Below are 24,271 nucleotides of genomic sequence, written 5' to 3'. Positions count from 1 at the left end.
ACACATACTTGTTTTTGTGGTATAGAAGGACACTGATGCCCAAACAAGTTTGGTGGTGGTATATGGGGACACCCCTTTCCCAATGCCCTACAGTGATGATACAAATATCAAAAATTTTGTTTTAATCTGCAGATCACAAATCTGACTTCAAATGTTCTATACACACAACAGAACAGAAAATATTACCATATGATATTTTGGTGGTACACAAGGACATTCCCGCCCATCCTAAAATGTTCCCGCCTATGACATAATTGTGATTTTTGGGGCCCGACTTGATTATGAGGACACTCTTTTTACAATACACTAAATATGTCATTTCAGTGGATTACAGGGACCAATGTGTTTTACTGGTACATGACCACACACACACACAAACCTGACAACACAGTGTATTACCAAGACTAAGGTGATTTAAGAGGACTGGATCTTAAACACAATACACAACTGCATAATCCAACATTATAAGGACGAGTGTGTTTAATGGTACATGCCCACACACAAACACAAACCTGACAACACGGTGTATTACCAAGACTAAGGTGATTTAAGAGTACCGGATCTCAAATACAATACACAAAACAACTTGCAACATTACAGGGACAGAGGTGTTTTAGAAGTGCTTTAATTATGACTTCAATAATATCATCATAAACATTGAGTTTTTTCAGTTTTACCATGTAATACAATCATCACATACCATTTTAAGGGGAAAGTGACATCCACAAACTTAAAAACATGGTCAATAAAACTTGCACAACTGTGTGATCTTTCAGAAAGCATACAGTATCATTACTGTTTTGACATATTAAAATGACAAGCAGATGAACCATTCAAAACTTCGAAAAGATTGACAAAACAGCCCTCGGAAACAGGCACAATTTAAAGACGTCATTAAACAGGCTTTGAAATGTATAAAATGAACTCACTCAACATGCAATAAATGCTGCAACATGTAGAGAAACCGACTTACAAGGGACGGTTTACCTAAAGACAATTCTGTTATTTCCAGAAAATGTAAACAGAATTGTCAAGTTTCAAAGCAGAATTACAGAGATAACAGGAAAAGTATTCAACAAAGTTAGTTTGGGCTGTACATCAGCTCTAGAAGAGTATAGTGTCATTAGAATACAACTATCATTGTAAGTACAAAAGCTCTCATGTGTTTAGAGATTACTAAAGCATGTATTATTCTGTACAGAGAATGAGAGTGAGGCAGAAATTGAAAACCCACGGAAAGGATCCTCAGCGGTCTTACACTGCTGGCATTCAGTCAGTGTGGCCAGTTTTCCTTTGGTTATACACTCACCTAAAGGATTATTAGGAACACCTGTTCAATTTCTCATTAATGCAATTATCTAATCAACCAATCACATGGCAGCTGCTTCAATGCATTTAGGGGTGTGGTCCTGGTCAAGACAATCTCCTGAACTCCAAACTGAATGTCAGAATGGGAAAGAAAGGTGATTTAAGCAATTTTGAGCGTGGCATGGTTGTTGGTGCTAGACGGGCCGGTCTGAGTATTTCACAATCTGCTCAGTTACTGGGATTTTCACGCACAACCATTTCTAGGGTTTACAAAGAATGGTGTGAAAAGGGAAAAGCATCCAGTATGCGGCAGTCCCGTGGGCGAAAATGCCTTGTTGATGCTAGAGGTCAGAGGAGAATGGGCCGACTGATTCAAGCTGATAGAAGAGCAACTTTGACTGAAATAACCACTCGTTACAACCGAAGTATGCAGCAAAGCATTTGTGAAGCCAGAACACGCACAACCTTGAGGCGGATGGGCTACAACAGCAGAAGACCCCACCGGGTACCACTCATCTCCACTACAAATAGGAAAAAGAGGCTACAATTTGCACGAGCTCACCAAAATTGGACAGTTGAAGACTGGAAAAATGTTGCCTGGTCTGATGAGTCTCGATTTCTGTTCAGACATTCAGATGGTAGAGTCAGAATTTGGCGTAAACAGAATGAGAACATGGATCCATCATGCCTTGTTACCACTGTGCAGGCTGGTGGTGGTGGTGTAATGGTGTGGGTGGTGTTTTCTTGGCACACTTTAGGCCCCTTAGTGCCAACTGGGCATCGTTTAAATGCCACGGCCTACCTGAGCATTGTTTCTGACCATGTCCATCCCTTTATGACCACCATGTACCCATCCTCTGATGGCTACTTCCAGCAGGATAATGCACCATGTCACAAAGCTCGAATCATTTTAAATTGGTTTCTTGAACATGACAATGAGTTCACTGTACTAAAATGGCCCCCACAGTCACCAGATCTCAACCCAATAGAGCATCTTTGGGATGTGGTGGAACGGGAGCTTCGTGCCCTGGATGTGCATCCCACAAATCTCCATCAACTGCAAAATGCTATCCTATCAATATGGGCCAACATTTCTAAAGAATGCTTTCAGCACCTTGTTGAATCAATGCCACGTAGAATTAAGGCAGTTCTGAAGGCGAAAGGGGGTCAAACACAGTATTACTATGGTGTTCCTAATAATCCTTTAGGTGAGTGTATGTGCCTTAAAATGTTCAATTACAGTTGTAACTTCAGCATTTGACCAGCACACTTTTTGTCCTTTCCACAAGGTTTTCAATTCCTGCCTCATGTTCATTCTCTGTACAGAAGAATACATGCTTTAGTAAACTCTAACTATATGAGAGCTCATGTACTTACAATGGTAGTCATATTCAGATTTAAACCTCAGGTACCTTGAGGAACTTCAGTGGTTTCTCGATAGGCATCTTCTGAACACCTGTAGGAAATCAGTTATAGACAGATCAGAAACTCAGATGTAACTCAAACCTGCATCTAGAACTTAAAACTGGTTATACATCTGATCTCTAAAAATTACATTTCAAATGACATTCAAAACATTATTCTGGAGATGGAATGTTGTGTTAAACATCTCCTTTTCAAAGTTTTTGACCAACATGAACATGATAAACTTATTGGTTTGGTACTGATTCCATTCATTTTGTTCTAGAAAAATTGTTATTTATAATAATATCTGATTATTGATAACTGATTTTTACAATTAATGGCAAAAGGAATGTTTAGAAATGTAATTTGATATTATCTACTGGCACACTATAGTATGATATATATATACATACACTATGAACAATTCTAAACGCTTTTGTTTTTGCCCCCATTTTTCATGAGCTGAACTAAAAGTTCTAAGACTTTTTCTATGTACACAAAAGGCCTATTTCTCTCAAATATTGTTCACAAATCTGTCTAAATCTGTGTTAGTGAGCACTTCTCCTTTGCCGAGATAATCCATCCACCTCACAGGTGTGGCATATCAAGATACTGATTAGACAGCATGATGATTGCACAGGTGTGCCTTAGGCTGTCCACAATAAAAGGCCACTCTAAAATGTGCAGTTTTGTGTGGTCTCAGGGGGTCTGGAAACAAGTCATTATCTGGTGTGACCATCATTTGCCTCACGCAGTGCAACACATCTCCTTCGCATAGAGTTGATCAGGTTGTTGATTGTGGCCTGTGGAATGTTGGTCCACTCCTCTTCAATGGCTGTGTTGGATATTGGCAGGACCTGGAACACGCTGTCGTATACGCCGATTCAGAGCATCCCAAACATGCTCAATGGGTGACATGTCCGTTAGTATGCTGGCCCTGCAAGAACTGGGATGTTTTCAGCTTCCAGGAATTGTGTACAGATCTTTGCAGAATAGGGCCGTGCATTATCATGCTGCAACATGAGGTGATGGTTGTGGATGAATGGCACAACAATGGGCCTTAGGATCTCATCACGGTATCTCTGTGCATTCAAAGTGCCATCAATAAAATGCACCTGCGTTGGTTGTCTATAACATACGCCTGCACATACCATAACCCCACCATGGGCCACTCGATTCCCAACGTTGACATCAGCAAACCGCTCACCCACATGACGCCATACACGCTGTCTACCATCTGCCCTGTACAGTGAAAACCGGTATTCATCCGTGAAGAGAACACCTCTCCAAAGTGCCAGACGCCATCGAATGTGAGCATTTGCCCACGCAGGTCGTTTACAACGACCAACTGCAGGTCGAGACCCCGATGAGGACGATGAGCATGCAGATGAGCTTCCCTGAGACGGTTTTTGACAGTTTGTGCAGAAATTCTTTGGTTATGCAAACCGATTGTTGCAGCAGCTGTCCGGGTGGCTGGCCTCAACGGTGTTGGAGGTGAAGATGCTGGATATGGAAGTCCTGGGCTGGTGTGGTTACACACGGTCTGCGGTTGTGAGGCCGGTTGGATGTACTGCCAAATTCTCTGAAAAGCCTTTGGAGACGGCTATGGTAGAGAAATGAACATTCAATTCACGGGCAACAGCAGGTGGACATTCCTGCTGTCAGCATGCCAATTGCACGCTCCCTCAAAACTTGCAACATCTGTGGCATTGTGCTGTGTGATAAAACTGCACATTTTAGAGTGGCCTTTTATTGTGGACAGCCTAAGGCACACCTGTGCAATAATCATGCTGTCTAATCAGTATCTTGATATGCCACACCTGTGAGATGGATGGATTAACTCGGCAAAGGAGAAGTGCTCACTAACACAGATTTAGACAGATTTGTGAACAATATTTGAGAGAAACAGGCCTTTTGGGTACATAGAAAAAGTCTTAGAACTTAGATCTATAATTTTGTTCAGTGAATATAACTGGCTTAAAACCATTTTTCTTTGGTGAAAATACTAACGTAAAATTGCACTACAATATATATTGGTTTAAAATAATAATAAACATGTTCATAAACACAAACTTGTTATGCTGGGTACACACCAAAAGATAATCAGGCTGATTTTGGGCTGATTTCCCCCTTCTGAAAATCCTAGCTGTGTCCCGATTATCTTGATGGTTATAGATTATCTTATCAGATTTTCCCTTGGTGTGAGGTGTGTTTAGAGTGTCCGAACCTGATCGGAAGAACGTCAGAGCCGACCTGATCGCGAATCGCAAATATTCAACATGTGGAATATTTACGATCAGAAATCCTGAAATGTGGGGGGAAGCCCGAGGACAAACACGCGCATGCTCTGGAGATTATCACGTGAAAGGAAACCATATCCAATCAGAAAGCGAGATGAAGGAAGACGGAAGCATAAGAAACGCAGTCATGGCGCAGCACAAACTGAAATTGATGTGGACAGCAGAGATGGAGGATCAGCTTGTTGATTTGTGGCGCAAATGTTTACACAACGTGTTGTGTAAAACATTTCCAAACACTATCATCCCAATTGCTTCCTGCATATCGTCCGCCATGCTTATTCTGAGGTCTCTAGAGTGTTAACAGTCGAGACTCTGGTTGCATGGTCTTTAGGGTTGGGTATCTAGAACCGGTTCCAAAATGCCAAAAACCGGGGATTCGATAAGTCGCGCACACTTCGATTCCGCTTATCGATTCCTTACTTTGGTGATGCTCACATGCGCGAGGTGAATGGCAGTGAGCATTTGTTTACAGTTGTATTGATCTGCCAGGACCTGCCTGCCGCACATGCGCTGTACGTTATATTTACGATGGCGGAGCGCAGCAGACTTTCGAAAGTTTGGTTAAGCTTTTCAAAAAAAGATGAAAATACAGCGAATTGTATCACATGCAAGAAAGACAAACTAGAGCCGCATAATTCTGGATAAAATGAGAACCAGTTTTGTTTAAAATAGAGATCATGAATAAATACATCAGACAATTAATACGAGTCGAGTCTATAATTCCTTAAAGTGTTATATATATATATATATATATATATATATATATATATATATGTACAGTATATTGTAAATTAAGATGCATTGTCACAGTTTTACTGGTAATAGCCTAAATGTAACAAGAATAAAAGGTAGAAAAAAGTATTTGCTCTCTTTTTTCTCTCCAATAAATATTGGAATCGAAACCAAGAATCGTTAAGAACCGGATTCGATAAGCAGAATCGGAATCGTTAAAATTTAAACGATACCCAACCCTAACGGTCTTTTCACATCATGGCACACCACACACTATATGAGCAAAACGGTTAAATCTAGGATTTTTTGTCCTCATGTTTGTGGTCCATCACATTTTGAAAATCTTATAAGATGTAAAATCTTTTGGTGTGTACCCATCATTAGTTGACACATACCAACATTACTGGAGACGCCTGCAGCTCCAGCAGGAACATCACCTTCAGAACCGCTTTCATCAGGATCACTGGCATCAGAGTCCGTCATACTGATCTCATCTTAAAGAAAAAGAGACATTTAAAACAAGAACATCTTCAGTTTAACCTGTATTGAGAAGTCATTTATGAAACATGACAAATGGCACCGTTTAATAATAATAATCATATTAATAACAACTATAATACTTCACTAAGATCACTATTATTAGAATTATCGCCTAGACAGTGATATACTAATACTGTCAATGAAAAATTAATATTTTATAATGAGTATATTATTTTACAATAAGAGGTTATAATACTTTCTTAATTTCTTCACTTAAGCTGTTATACTGGCAGAAACCTGCAGTTTAAGTGAAAACAGGTTTATAAACGCATCTTATTGAAAAATTGTATTACTACAAAAAATGTGGATATAATGCGAATGTGAAAATAGAGAGTAACTGGTGCTGGTTGCGTTCCCAAATGCATGTTAAACTTATGGCACATGCAGAGATGGAGTTCACTGCATTCATTCCCTGTGAAACGAGGCATGGAAAAAGCCAGATCATGAGCTGATCGAGCGAGCAAAGTGTGCTCTTCAGTTTGAAACACGCAGCACAACAGACTACAGACTTACTTTCTTATCGTCTTTTGCGATTTGATAAGGGCATTGAGCCATATTGTGCTTTTGATTTTAGTATGTTTGAGAGATGCTTTACCAAAGCAATTGCGCAAAACACAAAGACAATTTATGTTATTATGAGGCGTAAAAATATTTTCGGTTCTTTTGGTTCAAACTGTGGAGGGACAGATTAGACTGTGGTCGGTCACTAGAGTAAAGGTAATTAATGGTAACACTATGAATTTTACTCCTCCCAAAAATGCCAAATAATAAACAGGTGACAGCGTATTTTAGGCTATGTGACACGTTATAGTGAGATATGACAGCGCTTCTGCAACACGCATCACTGCAGATGAGTAGCTGAGGATCTCTTCAGCATGCTGATGCACAAAATACAAACTAAAAATAAATTAAAGTAAGTCGCAGATGCTCAACACACAGTCATCTTCATTAAAAGTAGTGAGAATAAATGATTTTACCAGTGCTGATGCTACTCTCTCTCCTATTGATCTTAAAATTAGCTGATGATACAAAAAATGCTGCTCATAGCGGTAGCTTTCGATGACGTGAACACCGTTAAATCTGATATAGCGCGGGAATTGAAGATCGGATTTATGTCCGTTTTGTGAAGACACATTTATGTGGCCAAGTGTAAATGGAATTGTTTTGACAATGAAATGACCAGGTGTAAAACAGCCCCAAAGATGATGTGAAAAAGTTCTTACTAGACTAGCATTTCCTAAAATGATGCAATGCTCTTTTTATTACCATCTCAACACAGTCTTGATCCTCCAATGATGATTGTTCCTTCTCAGGGCTCACCTGAAAGCAAGGCAAAGAAAGAAAAAATAAACATCTATTAGAGACAAAGGATTCAGAGATTCTCCAAATGAAGCAGCACAGATACTTGACTCCATTAACACTGACTGATCACTGTCATAAAACATAAAATTAAAACATTACATTATCAATGATATACTTGAGCAAAAGAAGGCTGATGACACCAAACTAATTCAGGTATGATGGGACATTTCAAACCACTCAGTATTAATACTGATCAAATTAATGAGATGAATAGTGACTTAAGATTTAAAACACTGTGACATAAGTTGTAATCAAGTATAAAGTTAAAACCCTATAAATATATGGTCATAACCAATCAGGGATGCATGAAAATAAATGCTCATTGATGTTATCGTTGTCAATCCGATAAGAAAATTAGGCCGCTATATTAACACTAATAAATAGTGGATTTCTTCCTTCAGCTTCAGATGTGCGCTGTTCACCGTGATGGTTTTGAAATGTTTGAATCACAAATCTGTGAAATCAGCGCATTGTTACAGGGAGAGTTCGCTTGTGGAATTGTAAGTTGTAATATTTTTTATTTTTGTTATATATCTGATTTATCTCATATAGGATGCATTTGGCTGAGTTAATGAGTGCTACAGTAAACACTTCACTGTAGGCCACACCGGTGGTCAGCAAAACATTAATTATGATTGGGACTGTCATATATACATAACACTATAATGAGCAAACTATTGCATTAAAAACGTCGTGAATTCTTTGGGTTTAGTTGCTGTGTTTCAGCGTGTTGTCCTGGGAGGAGCGCATCCACAACAGGAGTTTCACTATGTAATAGTTGATTACTATTAATAATAGCTCAAGTTAATCTGTGCATGATTTTGTGCAAGTATAAGTTGTAATATTGTGTTTATTTTGTATAAATATCTAATTTATCATATATAGGTTGTGTTCCGTTGAGCTAAAACCATCTAACAAAGCCTCAGGTTTAGGGGTGTTCCTTCAGCTCTTTAGGCCATTTCATTTTAAGTTTAATGTTGTCTAATAACATTTTAATTTCATTTGATTTATTATTATTATTATTATTATTAAGGCAATAGATGTTTTGGTAAAACTTCACAATACATATGTTATTGCATTAACTAACATGAACTAACAGAGAAAAACTTTTGTTAATGTGAGTTAATAAAATATGTGAGTTCATGTTAGTTCACAGTGCATTAAATTAACAGATACAACACTGGATCCTAAAATGTCTTGGAAAATGTTGAGATTAACGTTAAGTAAGATAAACATGAAGTAAATCATGTAGAAGTATTGTTCATTCATTGTTAGTTCATGTTAACTAATACTAACAAGATGAAACCTTTTTATAAAGTATTGCCATTTTTTTATAAAGAAAGTTGGAAATATGAATGTAAAATTTATTTTAGAAGCTAAGAAACCTTACACTGGTTCAAACTAGGCCACTACTGTATATGTTTGATTTATGTTGAAGTGTTTGGGACATTGGCTTTAAAGTCGGCATGAAATGGAAGTTGAGATTGTCATTTTTTCCTTGTTGTGATGTATATCCGAGTGAAACTGCTTCTGAAATTAGAAAAAAATGTAGGGCGGGGCTTGATTTCGTCCTTCGGGAATTGATTGGATCGTTGGAGGTTGGGCGTTGCAAACAAAATGGAGGCAGATTTGAATGCCAGTTTACATTCAGTTGTGGAGGATTTCTCTCCACCGGACTCCCCCACCGTTACCCTCACATGAAGGATTTTTTATTGAGGAGCCCAGCGACGAGAACAAGGACAAGCAGCTAAATTTTCAGGCAGGAATCAGACCATATTTATATGAGCCTCCCGCGAAACGAGACAAACACCGATAGCCGCACCCTCATGGGCTCTGGCCGCACCCTTTCGCCATGGCACATGACCAAAAGAGAAGAGAGGTCGTTTTCAAGGGGGGAGGGAAGGGTAATGTATTTGATTAAAGATTATAAGGGTACATGAATTTTGAAAAAATAATGAAGTGCACAGATAAATCATTTATAATAAACACTACAATATTACATATAAAAAGAAGATTTGTCAAATTTGATTTCATGCCGACTTTAAATGATGTGCGTTTCGTTTTTGTAATCAGGCTTTCAAAGTATATCAAATTTTGGATTTAGATTCATCGGCTAATATATCAGATATCGGCTTTCGAATATAAAGAATGATCAGTTATCGGCCCAAATGTTCATATCGCTGTATCCCTAATTTGATTTCCAAAAACAAAAAACAAAACAATACCTTCTGTACATCTCTGGCCTCTGACTGGGACGGGGACGGACTCTTCATTTCGAGAGTGGAGGGTTCAACCTCACTGAGAGTCTACAAAACATAACATTAGACATGAAACAGTGGTGTAAATGTGTGAACACTAGATCTCACAGATGTCTCTGCTTCGTTTGCTCGTTCTCTTCCAGCACAACTCTCACTTACCTTGTCTAGACCCACAGTCAGAGCAGCACAATCACTGCCTGATGACCACTGGCTCTTATGGCTCATCTGAAAATATGAAATTAAGCGTTACATACAGAAACACTTCACCTAAGAGTTTAAAAAAAGCATTATAAATGGAATATATAAAGGATAATGTACAGTCAGTCAGTAATTAATACAAAATAAACTGACAGGATAATAAGGGTCCTGATACACAGCTACCTATCAATAAATATTTGCACATGAAATACTGATTTGAGATAATATACAAGATTACAAAATAGTTAAAGTTTTCAAATCAATATTTAAATGCTACCACAAGGTAATGTTCACGGCTTTTATGCATCACATTACATGTGTTTTCATTACAGTGTGTCAGGTTGTGTGTAGCTTTACACCAGTTTTATGAGGACACCCTTTTATGAGGACATCATAAGAGCATGTTACTGATGTTTGACTTGACAGAAGAATCTCAGTGTGTTGTGTAAGTTTGACAGAATCCTGGTCTATGAGGACACAGTTTTATGAGGACATCATAAGAGCATGTTCCTGATGTTTGACTTTGACTGAGTGTGTTGTGTAAGTTTGACAGAATACTGGTCTATGAGGACACTAGATTTACTGGGACACTGGTAACTAGATACATTTGGACGGCACTGAGTTCAAGTGTGTGTATGTATGAGAGTGATACGAGACATTGCGCCTGTGCTAGATGTACAGTAAGTGATCGTGACTCACTTCTTACACACACAATCATAATTCAGTGACTGATAACTGTGGCAAATAATCTGTTTCTGAGGAAACAGAGTTATTACATTAACTTATTGGATACCTTTAGAGTTGCTGTATCTTGTTCAGGTTTCATCTGATTCTTCAGAGTTATCATCTGAAAAAAAAAGTAGTAAAAATATATAAAAAAGACAAATAAATAATAATTTTAGTATCACTTATTGAAAGCCAAACAGAGGTTGCTATTTTTTACCAACTTCTTCAATGATTATATTTAATCTGACAAGCACAAATAGTTTTCGCTATTGGTATTAGCCACAATGAGCTGTGAATTATGGGTTATCAGTATCGATCCTAATATTCCATATGTGTGTCCCGGTAAATCTAGTGTCCTCATAGACCAGGATTCTGTCAAACTTACACAACACACTGAGATTCTCCAGTCAAGTCAAACATCAGAACATTGCTCTTATGATGTCCTCATAAAACGGTGTCCTCATAAAACAGGTGTAAGACACACACACACTTGACACACTGTAATGAACATGCATGTAATGTGATGCATTAAAGTCATGAACATTAACTTGTAGGGCTGCACAATGTATTGCTTTATCATTCATACCCATCTGTGGTAGTGACATTGCAGTACAGGCCTCTGTGAAGTCAGGCTATGTAAAGACTCTGCCGTGTTATTTTACAGTTGATTACTCAAGTTCTGTACCTAAATGCTGTTAGACTTACCTGGAATATATGAGGCATTGTTTATTTCACATCTTTGTTCATTTTTTTTATCTCTGCTTGCAATTTATTATTTTCTATGCAGATGCAAACCCCTACAAAATCACACCTATCATTCTAGAATGATTAATTATTTCCAAATAGAGCTATTCAAGACATCTGGTGAAATTGCTTTTCATATTGAAAAACTTTTGTTAATGTGAGTTAATAAAATATGTGAGTTCATGTTCGTTCACAGTGCATTAAATTAACAGATACAACACTGGATCCTAAAATGTCTTGGAAAATGTTGAGATTAACGTTAAGATAAACGTTAAGTAAATCCTGTAGAAGTATTGTTCATTCATTGTTAGTACATGTTAACTAATACTAACAAGATGAAACCTTTTTGTAAAGTGTTGTCATTTTTTTATAAAGAAAGTTGGAAATATGAATGTAAAATTCATTTTAAAAGTTAAGGAATCTTACATTAGGCCACTGTACTATTATGTTTGATTTATGTTGAAGTGTTTGGGACATTGGCTTTAAATGATGTGCGTTTCGTTTTTGTAATCAGGCTTTCAAAGTATATCAAATTTTGGATTTAGATTCATCGGCTAATATATCAGATATCGGCTTTCGAATATAAAGAATGATCAGTTATCGGCCCAAATGTTCATATCGCTGTATCCCTAATTTAATTTCCAAAAAAACAATACCTTCTGTACATCTCTGGCTTCTGACTGGGACGGGGACGGACTCTTCATTTCGAGAGTGGAGGGTTCAACCTCACTGAGAGTCTACAAAACATAACATTAGACATGAAACAGTGGTGTAAATGTGTGAACACTAGATCTCACAGATGTCTCTGCTTCGTTTGCTCGTTCTCTTCCAGCACAACTCTCACTTACCTTGTCTAGACCCACAGTCAGAGCAGCACAATCACTGCCTGATGACCACTGGCTCTTATGGCTCATCTGAAAATATGAAATTAAGCGTTACATACAGAAACACTTCACCTAAGAGTTTAAAAAAAGCATTATAAATGGAATATATAAAGGATAATGTACAGTCAGTCAGTAATTAATACAAAATAAACTGACAGGATAATAAGGGTCCTGATACACAGCTACCTATCAATAAATATTTGCACATGAAATACTGATTTGAGATAATATACAAGATTACAAAGTTAAAGTTTTCAAATCAATATTTCAATATTTAAATGCTACCACAAGGTAATGTTCACGGCTTTTATGCATCACATTACATGTGTTTTCATTACAGTGTGTCAGGTTGTGTGTAGCTTTACACCAGTTTTATGAGGACACCCTTTTATGAGGACATCATAAGAGCATGTTACTGATGTTTGACTTGACAGAAGAATCTCAGTGTGTTGTGTAAGTTTGACAGAATCCTGGTCTATGAGGACACAGTTTTATGAGGACATCATAAGAGCATGTTCCTGATGTTTGACTTTGACTGAGTGTGTTGTGTAAGTTTGACAGAATACTGGTCTATGAGGACACTAGATTTACTGGGACACTGGTAACTAGATACATTTGGACGGCACTGAGTTCAAGTGTGTGTATGTATGAGAGTGATACGAGACATTGTGCCTGTGCTAGATGTACAGTAAGTGATCGTGACTCACTTCTTACACACACAATCATAATTCAGGGACTGATAACTGTGGCAAATAATCTGTTTCTGAGGAGCACTGGTCGCATGGCACTGCTTATGCATGGAAACCCTGAACTCACCTTTATAATGATTGCTGAATCTGCCCTGGAGCTCATCTGTGTCTGTAAACGGCATGTCCTCTTCCAGATCTTGATCTTCTCCTTCACTGACTCACTTCAGCCATCATCCCATGTGTCTGCGCGCATAGAAAAAGACTCTCACGACCATTGCATTTCATTTGACATATTATTCAAAAAGCTTGTTTTAAATAAATTGATCAATTATGGTAAACAGCATTCAAGTTATTTTAATACTTTATTATATGATATTTAAGGAATATGTTAATTGATAATAACTATTCATTCATAGATTTCATTCACAATTAATATTATAGGCAATAATAGTGACAGTATTAATAAGACTGAATCAAACAGAGTTCTAATAATATTCAGAGTAGCCTATATTTTATTATAGTCAGGAGTAATAAGAGCACATATTTGTGTCTTAATGTGTTTAAAGCAAGCATAACTGTAGTAATATTAACAGTAGCATATCAGGATACTGTACTGGGTGAAATAGCCTCCCCTTCACATACTGAAACGTTAGTCATGCCAACGCGTTATTATGATGGCTAGACTATTTTATGAGATCAGAAAAGGTAGCAGTTACAAATATAGTGCAATCGAAAACGAGTTTAAAATGACAAGCATCGCTGATTCCCTCATGTCAGTCTGTAAACAGAATCACTAACTTATAGGTCCGCTAGCACGGTTAGCATCACGCGCTAGCTGCTTTCTAACTGTAAAACGAGCAGCGAAGAGCATACAGAACATGCACAAACAAGCCAACCGGACCCACGTGCTATTAGAGAAGCAATTAAACAACATTATAACTTACCTTTTGGATAACAGTTGCCTTCATCAGGTCCACAGATGTCTTCTCAGGTGCAGAGTTTGTCCAGTCCAAACAGGAAATGACGTGACGACGAATGACTACACCTCTGATTACGTTGTACTTATCATAATATAAACGGGATTTTATTTATTTATTTATCATATATTTAATGCACAATTAATAAATTACAGGCAAAAATACTTAAATAATTAGTATTTTGCATTAGTTGCTACACATTTTAAAGCTGATTGAAGCTCCGCCCACTGGCGCCATCTTGTTTTCGCGATCTCCCGCCTACCGGTACCGATCTGACCAATCACTAAAGCTGATTGAAGCTCCGCCCATTGGCGCCATCTTGTTTTCGCGATTTCCCGCCTAGCGGTATCGATCTGACCAATCACAGGCCCCAAATAATACACTTGTGTGAAAGATGCAAATTTTTGATGACGCGGGTGTAATACCAGGACCTGGCTACAGGGGCGCACTCTCGAAATCAGGGATACACTGTGTATGGTAAAATTTCAGGGTTTTGTGGTATGTAAGGACATGGCGCCAAACTTTGAGAGGGAGCGTCTGGAACGTAGTAAATGACATCTACGCTGTCGGATTTATGAGGACATGGCCTCTGTCCTCATAAACCCAAATGTCCCCATAGTGCTGGTGCGTATTCAGGTCAAAAGTCCTCGTAAACCACAAAAACAAACACACACACACACACACACACACACACACACACAATTCAGAATTGGAAACGCCCTATGCACCAGTGGACGCGCGCCGTTATGAATACACACACACACACAACTTCTACAGAAGACTGTATTCTGGTAATGTTTCGACTTAATTCTCGAAATATTTCGACTTTATTCTCGAAATATTTCGACTTTATTCTCGAAATATTTCGACTTTATTCTCGAAATGTTTCGACTTTATTCTCTATGTTTCGACTTTATTCTCGAAATGTTTTGACTTTAATAAAAAAAATTTTGACGGATTTTTTTTTTTAACGTTACGTTTCAGGGCTTCCGTATATATTATTTACCAATGAATATTTTGTGTCACTTGGAAATAGGTCACATTATAGAAGTGACGTGTTTAAATTAAATGCTTAACTTCTGTTCTACCTGACACACTCTGCATGAGACAGACACACATCAAATCAAGTACAACATATGCCGACTAATTTATTGCAAATAATTAATCAATCAAATATCAATGCAAACCTTAGAACTGACACGTCATTTTGAGAACACAGACAAATGTGATTTGAGTCTGCATGCTCAGGGTGTGTACAGGTGCACATGTCTCTCTGTAACTGTGTTTGCATTCCAGTGCTTTGTTGTCTGAGTAAATGTCCTTCAGATGCAGGATTGGCAGCTATATGTCCTTGTGACAATAAGGACACATTAATCCTTTGTGCAAAAACTTGAAATTGAGATTCCTCTCTTTGTTTGTTTGTCTTTGATATTCTCTCTGAGTCCAGCTCATTTGCAAGCTTTGAAAAATCATCATCATTATTGACGTCCAGCCTGGAGTCAGAGACCATGTATGATTCTATAAATAAACAAGCCAATGTTTTCAGATCGTTACTTGAATACCCGTATAGACGTAGAGCGTGGTAATTTACAGCTTTCCTCGAACGTTCTTTCATGTGTTCTTCATTCAAGAATTCTTAATAGTGAATCATCAAGAATACTACATAATGTATAATTATGTACATAATTTCCTAAAAGAAATAGGCTAGTAAGGCACATGCAAACAATTTTAGTGCTACAAGACAGCACAATAATAGTGTTGCAATCTTTAAAATGTATTAATTTGGTCATTTATTTAAATTATTTTCTCCTATCGTAGATTAGGAATAGACAACTATAAATAAGCCATAGGTTTAGGTTTAACGTTGTGGTTCTGTTTCATACTGACCGCCAGAGGCAGTGTAAACACTATTGGATTATCGCAGCGCCAGACAGATAGGTCGAGAGAATATAACAAGGTCACATGGTGACGGATTCTGAGCCTTGGTTTTATCTTAAAGGTGCCTTGTGTCAAAAAATAAACAAATTCATACTCCACATTCCATACCAGATGGGGGCAGTATACCTCCAGAAAGTGAGTTGGTCTGAATCTAGAGTATGAATATGACATCTTCAAGCTACTCCCCTTCACCTTTACCAGTGAGTATGTTCATATTCGTTTTGTTCATATTACATTTTTATTGTTAGTTTGAATTACATTAATTTGACAGATAGCATACGCTGATGTTGACCAAGCTAGCGCCAACGTAACCAGAGCTTCCAACTCTCACGCATTCACAGTGAGCCACGCAATTGACACTTTTCACACGCTCTCACGCCACACATCAATTTTCTCACACACAGAAAAATCGCGAAGCAAAGAGTACACGGTTACCGACAGACTAGACAGAGCAGGTTAGTTATGATATAAAAAAATCTCAGCTCTCAGATTCTGTCAATTTTTTTACACAATTCAAACAATAAATACCGTTTTGGCGCTTGTAAATGTTACACGACAGATCCCTAGCGCACGTGAACCGATCATCTCTAGCTAATAGTAAAAAAACACGAACACTGTTGAAAGATACAGTAGGCTACAACTTACCAAAATGTATTCCTCATACATAATATTGACCAATCAGTGTTTTTTATCAGCGTGAAGAGGTCAATAACACAGTTGGAGAACAATTATGTCAGATTTACCTCAGGAAAGCCATTTAATAAACATAATATAGGTCACGTAGTTGGCAAGAAAAAAAGAGCTATAGAGATTGTGCTATATATGTGTACTATTACAATACTATATTTATGTACGTTATATATACGTTTATCGAACAGCCTTCGATACATTTCTATGTTATAACTTCCCGAAAAAACTACACAAACATATAAAACAAACTTCTAACGAAATACTAACAGCATCTTACTTACCAATCCAAAAGAAATGTTGCAAGTTCGGAGTCGAACCTCATTTCTTTCATGTCCATTAGTTGTCTCCAGCAATGGAAAGCAGTGCAAATGTTTACTCTGGTTCTGTTCCTTTTTTTATCAGATTTTATTTGAATGTAGTAGAGGGCAGTAAGCTACTTTCCACACGATTGACATCAGGTTCAAGTACGCCCACAAGCCGTGCGAGTTATTCGTGTATTGCATGTTTGACTGGTGGTTATGTTGCCCGCATACCGCCTCCCATGGCCGAAACTGGTATTACGCCACCTGTCGGGCCGTGGCTAGTAATGCTAATGCTAATTCAGGTTGATATCTCTGCAGCACTATAACTTGTCATTTTTTTAATGACATCATCGCCCTTATTTCTTCTCATTCTTTTGATGCGTGTAGCTCATTTTTTGGATATTTTTACCTCAATTCTGACACATGGCACCTTTAAAGGAACACTCCGACTTTTTGGGACTTTAGCTTATTCACAGTATCCCCCAGAGTTAGATGAGTCCATACATACCTTTTTCATTTCTGTGCGTTCTGTAAGTGTTATTTGACGCACCCACCGCTAGCCTAGCTTAGCACAAAGACTGGATGTAAATGGATAAGGTAGCATACTAATCCCAATAAGTGACAAAATAATGCAAACATTTTCCTATTTACATGTTGTGATCTGTATAGTCACAGCGTGTACAAATAACAAGGCTATATGAGACAGAGACCATTTTTAATCGTATAAATACTGGGAACTATATTCTCACTAGGCGTAGGAGCACAGCTACTTGGGCGGAGTGATTAGCACAGCACACGAGACGCCCTGTTGATGGTACCGTAAACAAAACAAACGTGACTAACTAGCTAGTAGCGAACGTGACTCGTGATCATGGCTGACTTTGAGGAATTGTCAGAGGAATTTTACTGGGTATCAAACCAAGATCCAGAACCATATAGTTTTGAGCCAGAATACACAGACGAGGAGTTACAAACTTTGGAAGCTGTAAGACAAGATAAGCGAACACCCATGATTGTAAACTATAAATTTACTATCTAGTAATTGCTGACTCTATTACTCCAACTCTGAGCGAACTCTCTGCTCCTCACCACAGGGCGTCTCGTGTGCTGCGCTAATCACTCTGCCCAAGTAGCCACTCCGCCCAAGTAGCTGTGCTCCTACGGCTAGTGAGAATATAGTTCCCAGTATTTATACGATTAAAAATGGTCTCTGTCTCATATAGCCTTGTTATTTGTACACGCTGTGACTATACAGATCACAACATGTAAATAGGAAAATGTTTGGATTATTTTGTCACTTATTGGGATTAGTATGCTACCTTATCCATTTACATCCAGTCTTTGTGCTAAGCTAGGCTAGCGGTGGGTGCGTCAAATAACACTTACAGAACGCACAGAAATGAAAAAGGTATGTACTGTATGGACTTATCTAACTCTGGGGGATACTGTGAATAAGCTAAAGTCCCAAAAAGTCTGGATTTAAGAGTAATTTTTTTTTTTTTTTTGTGAACTGTAATTGGAACTTAAATAATGGTTACTTTAAAATATAATTTATTTCTGTGATGCAAAGCTGAATTTTCATCAGCCCACAACTCAACTATAAATGTTGGAAACAGTTGTGCTGCTTAATTTTTTTTATAACCTGTGATACTTTTTTCAGGATTCTTTAATTAATAAAATGTTAAAAAAAGAGCAGCCTTTATTTAAAATAGAAAACTTTTGAAACAATATGCACTACTGTTCAAATGTTCGTGGTCAGTTTTTTTTTTTTTTTCGCAAGAAATTAATACATTTATTTATTAAGGATGTGTTAACTTGATAAAAAGTGACGGTTAATATTTATATTGTTTGAAAAGTTTTCTATTTTGAATAAATGCAGAAAAAAAAAAAAAACTTTTTTTTTAAATAAATCCTGAAAAAAGTATCACAGGTTCCAAAAACTTAAGCAGCACAACTGTTTCCAACATTTATAATAACTGAATGTCGAATCAGCATTTGATTTCTAAAGGACGATCATGTGACACTGAAGACTGGAGTAATGATGCTGAAAATTCAGCTTTGCTTCACAGAAATAAATTATATTCTAAAATATCTTAAAATAGAAAACCATTATTTTAAATTGTAATAATATTTCACAATATTACTGTTTTTTGTCTGTAGTTTTTATCAAATAAATGCAGGCTTGATGAGCATAATAGACTTCTTTCAAAAACATTAAAAATAGTTATATTTCCAAACTTTTGACCAGTACTGTATAACACTACTGACAGGAGACAATTGACATTTTTTTTCCCAAGAAAATTAGCTGAAATATCGCTAATGTGACTAGACCTTAAATCTGCAAGACTACAGAACAAAAGTTTGTATCGAGTTTATATGATCCAATGTCAAGCTAAATTAATTGCATGAAATTTTCCAGAAGTGAAAAGTGAAAGAAGGCCAAAGCAGACACAATGTAATATGCAAATAGATTTAAGACGGCCAATCACAATTCATTATACAAATATTTATATAACATCATTGCTGTTGAATCTGTTTTTAAAGTCAATGGTACACAGTCAGATTTTAATGTAATTTCTTTTATAAAGTATATAATTTATAGACGGAAATTATCTACAAAACAAAATTTGGAGTCTGTACACTAAGTGTTGCAGGCCGAATTAATTGCAGAAGTTGAATACCTTGTGTTGTGTTTCGAACAAACCCTAACCAAAACGAAATGAGTGCTGCTTAGCAATGTGTATGTTATCTCATGTCTGTTAAATGAATGCTGCTGGACCACATTGTGCATTAATAAGTTCAGCTTTCAAGCGCTAGGCTACAGGGTGCACGGCTGGCTGAATAACCCTTAAGGCTGAGGGTGGTTACCATGCCAACGGGGGCCTCGGCATAGGCAATGCCAAGGTCACAGCGCCTGGAGGAATGGTAGATTAAATTGTGCAGTGGTCAGCGCTTTAATTCAATTAATCTGTGTGGAATGGATGGGAGGATGTGTGTGTGACGAGGGATAGGACTTAAGGTTATGAGGGCACACAGCGGGGCTCTCAAACATTGGACGGATACATATTTTGCCCATCGACTCTTTGGCCCCAAATCCCATGCTGAAATGATGACCTGCTCATGCTCTCAGACAAACAGTCCATAATTAAAAAAGCCTCAGAGCTTATTGAAAAGACACAGCCTGAAAATGAATTAAACATGACGGGAGGTCTTATTATTCTGCTATTGTATAACAAAATAAATGACTGTTGGTGCTAATATGGTTAAAGTAACAAAATAAGATACACAAAAGAAATATTGGCGTTTCGGGTTTATTATGGCTCCAGAGAAACATTACAGCTACCGTATTTAATGAGATTTGTGCGTTTGCTAAGCTGTTTTTCCATTCTGACTGTTTTAGAGGACTTGCAAGCACTTTGGGGGCTCATCATAAACCACAATGTCATAACTGCTAGTTTTATTACTCATTTTGTTAAATAAAAGCAGATATATTTACCTTATTAACTCTAACAGTAGGCTTTCGCTTTAAGTAAAACTCTCATTTGCCAACTGGCCTTTTGAGGGACTTTGAAAGAAGGAAGACGAAAGCAAACAATTTAATATGGATACAGATGTAGGAAAGACGTTAATTGCAATTCATTATGTGTATATTACAGTAACATCATTGCGGTTAGTTTTGTTCTGAATGCTGCACATTTATATCAATGTAAGTCAATGGTTGATGGTCAGACTTTAATGTAAAATGTCTTAGCTCTGTAAAGCCTGACATATGAAATGAGTCATAAAATCGTATTTAAAAAAATATATAATAAAACCATTACAACTAAACCTTTAGATGAGTGAGAGAGAAAAAAGAGAGATTTGTACTTTTCCTAGACGTTTTTTTCCATTCGGACTATTTTAGAAGACTTCAATGCACTTCAGGGGCTCATCATTGTTACGTCCCATGTGATAAGTGTGACTTCAGTTTTGTGTTTTGGAGTTATTATTATGGGTTAATATATTTTCCCATTGTAATAAATACTGATACTTAACCTTAACATAAACTCGCTTGTGTGATTGCTTCCCAGTACATGCAGTGTTTTAAATGTTGCACCCTAATTCCCCTAGATCAGAAAGTGTTTGTAACATTAATGGGGGCTCGTCTGGGATACTAATTTTCTTATTGGTTTGTCCCGAGACTATTTAATACTGCTCATATACTGGAGGCATAGTAATGGTACAGGTTACGGAGGGGTTGTATGTTGGATTAAGGTTTTTATGTTGTGGATTATAGTGTGTTGGGTAGGAATAATAACCATGACTTTTAGTTTGCAAACCTTTATTGACAATCCAACTGTGGAGCAATTTGATGGATTTAGGAAGGATTATTTATTATCCATTGCAAGTCATTTTCAAATTCCTGTATTGAGACAAGTTTCAGAGATAGAGTTAGATGGTGTGGAAGGGTTTTCTCCTTATCCTGATATAACGAATGGAGACCGTGCGGAAGTGAGTTGTTATCTGAAACTGTGGTTGAGACAGAGGGTAGGACAGTACTGCCACCGTTCGATCCATTTTCACCTGTTTCTTCGGGTTCCAAGGAGGATACAAGGTTAAAAGTGTGTTTAACTCATTTGCAAAAAGCTCATACCCGACAGGCTGAATTGGATTTGCGTCTTAAGGTACGCACCCTTGAGATTGAGAAGCAAGTAAAGATGCGACAGCTAGAGCGAGAAGCAATGAAAATTGTTTGGGGTGCAGCCGTGCAACTCGTTCTACTTAAAGTTATGAGTGGTCCCTCTCAAGTCACGAGTGCTCAGTGTCATAACCACTAGTTTTATTACTCATTTTGTTGAATAAAACCAGAGATATTTACTAGGGATGCACCGAAATGAAATTCTTGGCCGAAGCCGAAGCCGAATAATAATGAAATGCTTGGCCGAAGGCCGAAGGCCGAATACCGAATGCGGTGTTTCGCATTTTTTCCATTAATTTTGCCAATTTTTTCACCATTACAATAATTAAATAGTAAAAATTTGCTTTTTACTATTTTGTGTTGCTTTTCAGATAAATAAATCAAATAACAAAAATACAATTTCAAAATATTTATTTAACACTGAACATTTTTTGAACATTCCAGCAGATATTATACAAACAAAGCACAATATAACTTAAAATAAATAAATTAGTAAAATAAAAATAAAAATTCTGCCATCTTTGAAGCCCCCCTTCTTGAATAGCCTATGTTAGGCCTATAACTGACTGCTGAAAGAATGTAACTCTGTATTGTCTACAACAACAAATGTGCATTGAATAGTGCAAAAAATGTGGATGAACCCACAACAAATGAATAACTGTCCTAGACATAAGCCTACTTAGCCTACTTCTTCAGGAAAAGTGGCAGGTTCTTCTTTATGAAAAGTAGCTTCTCTGCTTTGTCACATGAAAGTCGGTTCCTCTTCTCATCGATGACATGAGATGCAGCACTAAACAGTCTCTCACTGTCGGTGCTTGTGCATGGAGCAGACAAGTACCTGCAGAATAGTTGAAAATTTTATTGCAGTTTTCTGACAGTTGCTCATTTCAAAACGAACAATGTCTTCAAGATAATGAAATGGTTGAAACCCAGTGTAGGCCTACTATTTGACTACACTGAAAATAGTTAAATTTTCACAAAATACATAATATAAAATATAGGTAACACAATGTTTCCTTTTGTTAACATTATTGCATTAACTAACAATGAGCAATACATTTGTTATGGTATTTATTAATCTTCGTTAATGTAAGATAATAAAAAATATTTAGTTCATGTTAGTATAAGTGCATTAACAATTTTAACAAATAGGCCTACCACTTTTGATACTTTTTAATTCAAAAATTACAAATGTGATACTTGATTTTAATACTGTATTAGTAAATGTTATTAAATGCTTTTAATAAGGGTTTTTCTTTGTTAGTTAATGTTAAAAATAGAAACTACTTATAAAGTGTTACCATAATCCAAAATATAAATAAAATCTTAAATTAATTTCCCATACAAGTAGCCTACCTGCGTGCCATCTGCGCCAGGTCGGGAAAGCGGCCTTGATTGGTCCTCCAAAATTCGAGAGGGTTATTGCTCCTGGGGATGGGGACTTCTGAGAGATACCCATCTAACTGTTGAGCGGTCGAGCTTGTCCTCTGTCTTGCAAATGGGTTATTCTCTTGGAGGATCTCATCGAACATGTCAGACAGAGAGACTGTGCGCGGCTCATCTGTAGTACGAGCCCGTTTACTCTCTGCGCTGTTTTCATCTCCTGCGCTGTGCATCACCTGACCGTCTCCATCACCTAGCGGCTTTCCCAAATCCAACTCGGCCTTGATCATTTCTCGTGTGCGCATCTTTTTCCCCACATCCAAGTAATGATCTTTACATCGTGGATCAAGCACAGTCGCGATGCAGTACAGGGGTTCTGAGTCCGCCTGACTAAATCGTGTGCTGACAGCTTCTAAGAGCGCACTTTTAGTTGTTTTCACTCCGTGGTCTGTTTCAGCCTCTTTGTTTAAAAGACGCTTTAGTGCTGCAAGTAAGGGTATGACGTCTGCCACAGATGCATCAGATGAGCTTATCTCTTTTGTTATCTGCTCAAAGGGGGCGAGAAGAGAGAGAACGTTCTCTATTAACACCCACTGGTATGCGTTGAATGTTGCGGGCAGGTCATGATCTGCTATGTATGTGGCCAAGACTCGCTTTTGCGCAAAAAGGCTTTCCAGCATATAATATGTACTGTTCCACCTTGTGCTCACATCTTGTTGGAAACGTTTTTGTGGCATTCCGAACTGTTTTTGGATAGATTGCAGGCGCGCATAGGCAAGCGGTGAATGTTTGAAATGGCCAACAATTTTCCTGCCTATCGCTATCACATCTGCTATACTGCGCTGACTCAACAATCCCTCGTTGACCGCCAGTTGAATTGTGTGTGCCATACACCGTATGCCTTTCAGATTGCTATCTTCCATGGCTTTAGCCATATTTCTTGCGTTGTCACTGACTGCACTTTAGATCGGTCGATACGCCAAGTGTCAAAAAATGTTGGCGAACGCCTCGGATATGGCTACAGCTGTATGGGACCCTCTAAACTCTTGTGAGTGAAGCACAATCTTTTGTAGCTTGAAATCTGTGTCGATCCACTGCGCAGTTAAACTCAGCATACTGGTGGGGCTCACATCCGAGCTCCAAATATCAGTCGTGAAG

General features: G+C 37.6%; 1 protein-coding gene across 2 annotated transcripts; it reads right to left on the bottom strand.

Moving 5' to 3' along the window:
* Nucleotides 1-615: 615 nt before the first annotated feature.
* Nucleotides 616-14,188, bottom strand: LOC308686331 (uncharacterized protein). 2 transcript variants are annotated; one of them, XM_081394731.1, is made up of 10 exons: nt 14,090-14,188; nt 13,273-13,388; nt 12,421-12,486; nt 12,229-12,309; nt 10,896-10,949; nt 10,064-10,129; nt 9,872-9,952; nt 7,551-7,604; nt 6,140-6,238; nt 616-2,764 (listed from the first exon to the last, which is right to left on the bottom strand). In XM_081394731.1, the coding sequence occupies exons 2-9, from the start codon at nt 13,306-13,308 to the stop codon at nt 6,224-6,226; spliced, it is 453 nt and encodes a 150-aa protein (XP_081250857.1). In that variant the 5' UTR covers nt 13,309-13,388; nt 14,090-14,188; the 3' UTR covers nt 616-2,764; nt 6,140-6,223. The 2 variants fall into 2 exon arrangements, with proteins under 2 accessions (XP_081250857.1, XP_081250858.1); XM_081394732.1 differs by lacking the exon at nt 14,090-14,188 and having other exon boundaries at nt 2,136-2,764; nt 13,273-13,446.
* Between the last annotated feature and the right edge of the window lie 10,083 nt (nt 14,189-24,271).

This window comes from Scardinius erythrophthalmus, assembly GCF_964197995.2.
Source record: "Scardinius erythrophthalmus genome assembly, contig: HAP1_SCAFFOLD_162, whole genome shotgun sequence".
NCBI classification, from domain to species: Eukaryota; Metazoa; Chordata; class Actinopteri; order Cypriniformes; family Leuciscidae; genus Scardinius; species Scardinius erythrophthalmus.
This window is presented reverse-complemented; position numbering and strand designations above follow the sequence as displayed.

What these genes read in the sequence shown, in the direction of transcription:
- LOC308686331 (XM_081394731.1), bottom strand. Translation starts at nt 13,308, where the DNA reads ATGAGCTCCAGGGCAGATTCAGCAATCATTATAAAG. An exon ending in AAGATACAGCAACTCTAAAG is followed by an intron (nt 10,130 to 10,895) that starts GTATCCAATAAG and finishes TCATATTTTCAG; the next exon opens with ATGAGCCATAAGAGCCAGTG. An exon ending in AGGCCAGAGATGTACAGAAG is followed by an intron (nt 7,605 to 9,871) that starts GTATTGTTTTGT and finishes CCTTGCTTTCAG; the next exon opens with GTGAGCCCTGAGAAGGAACA.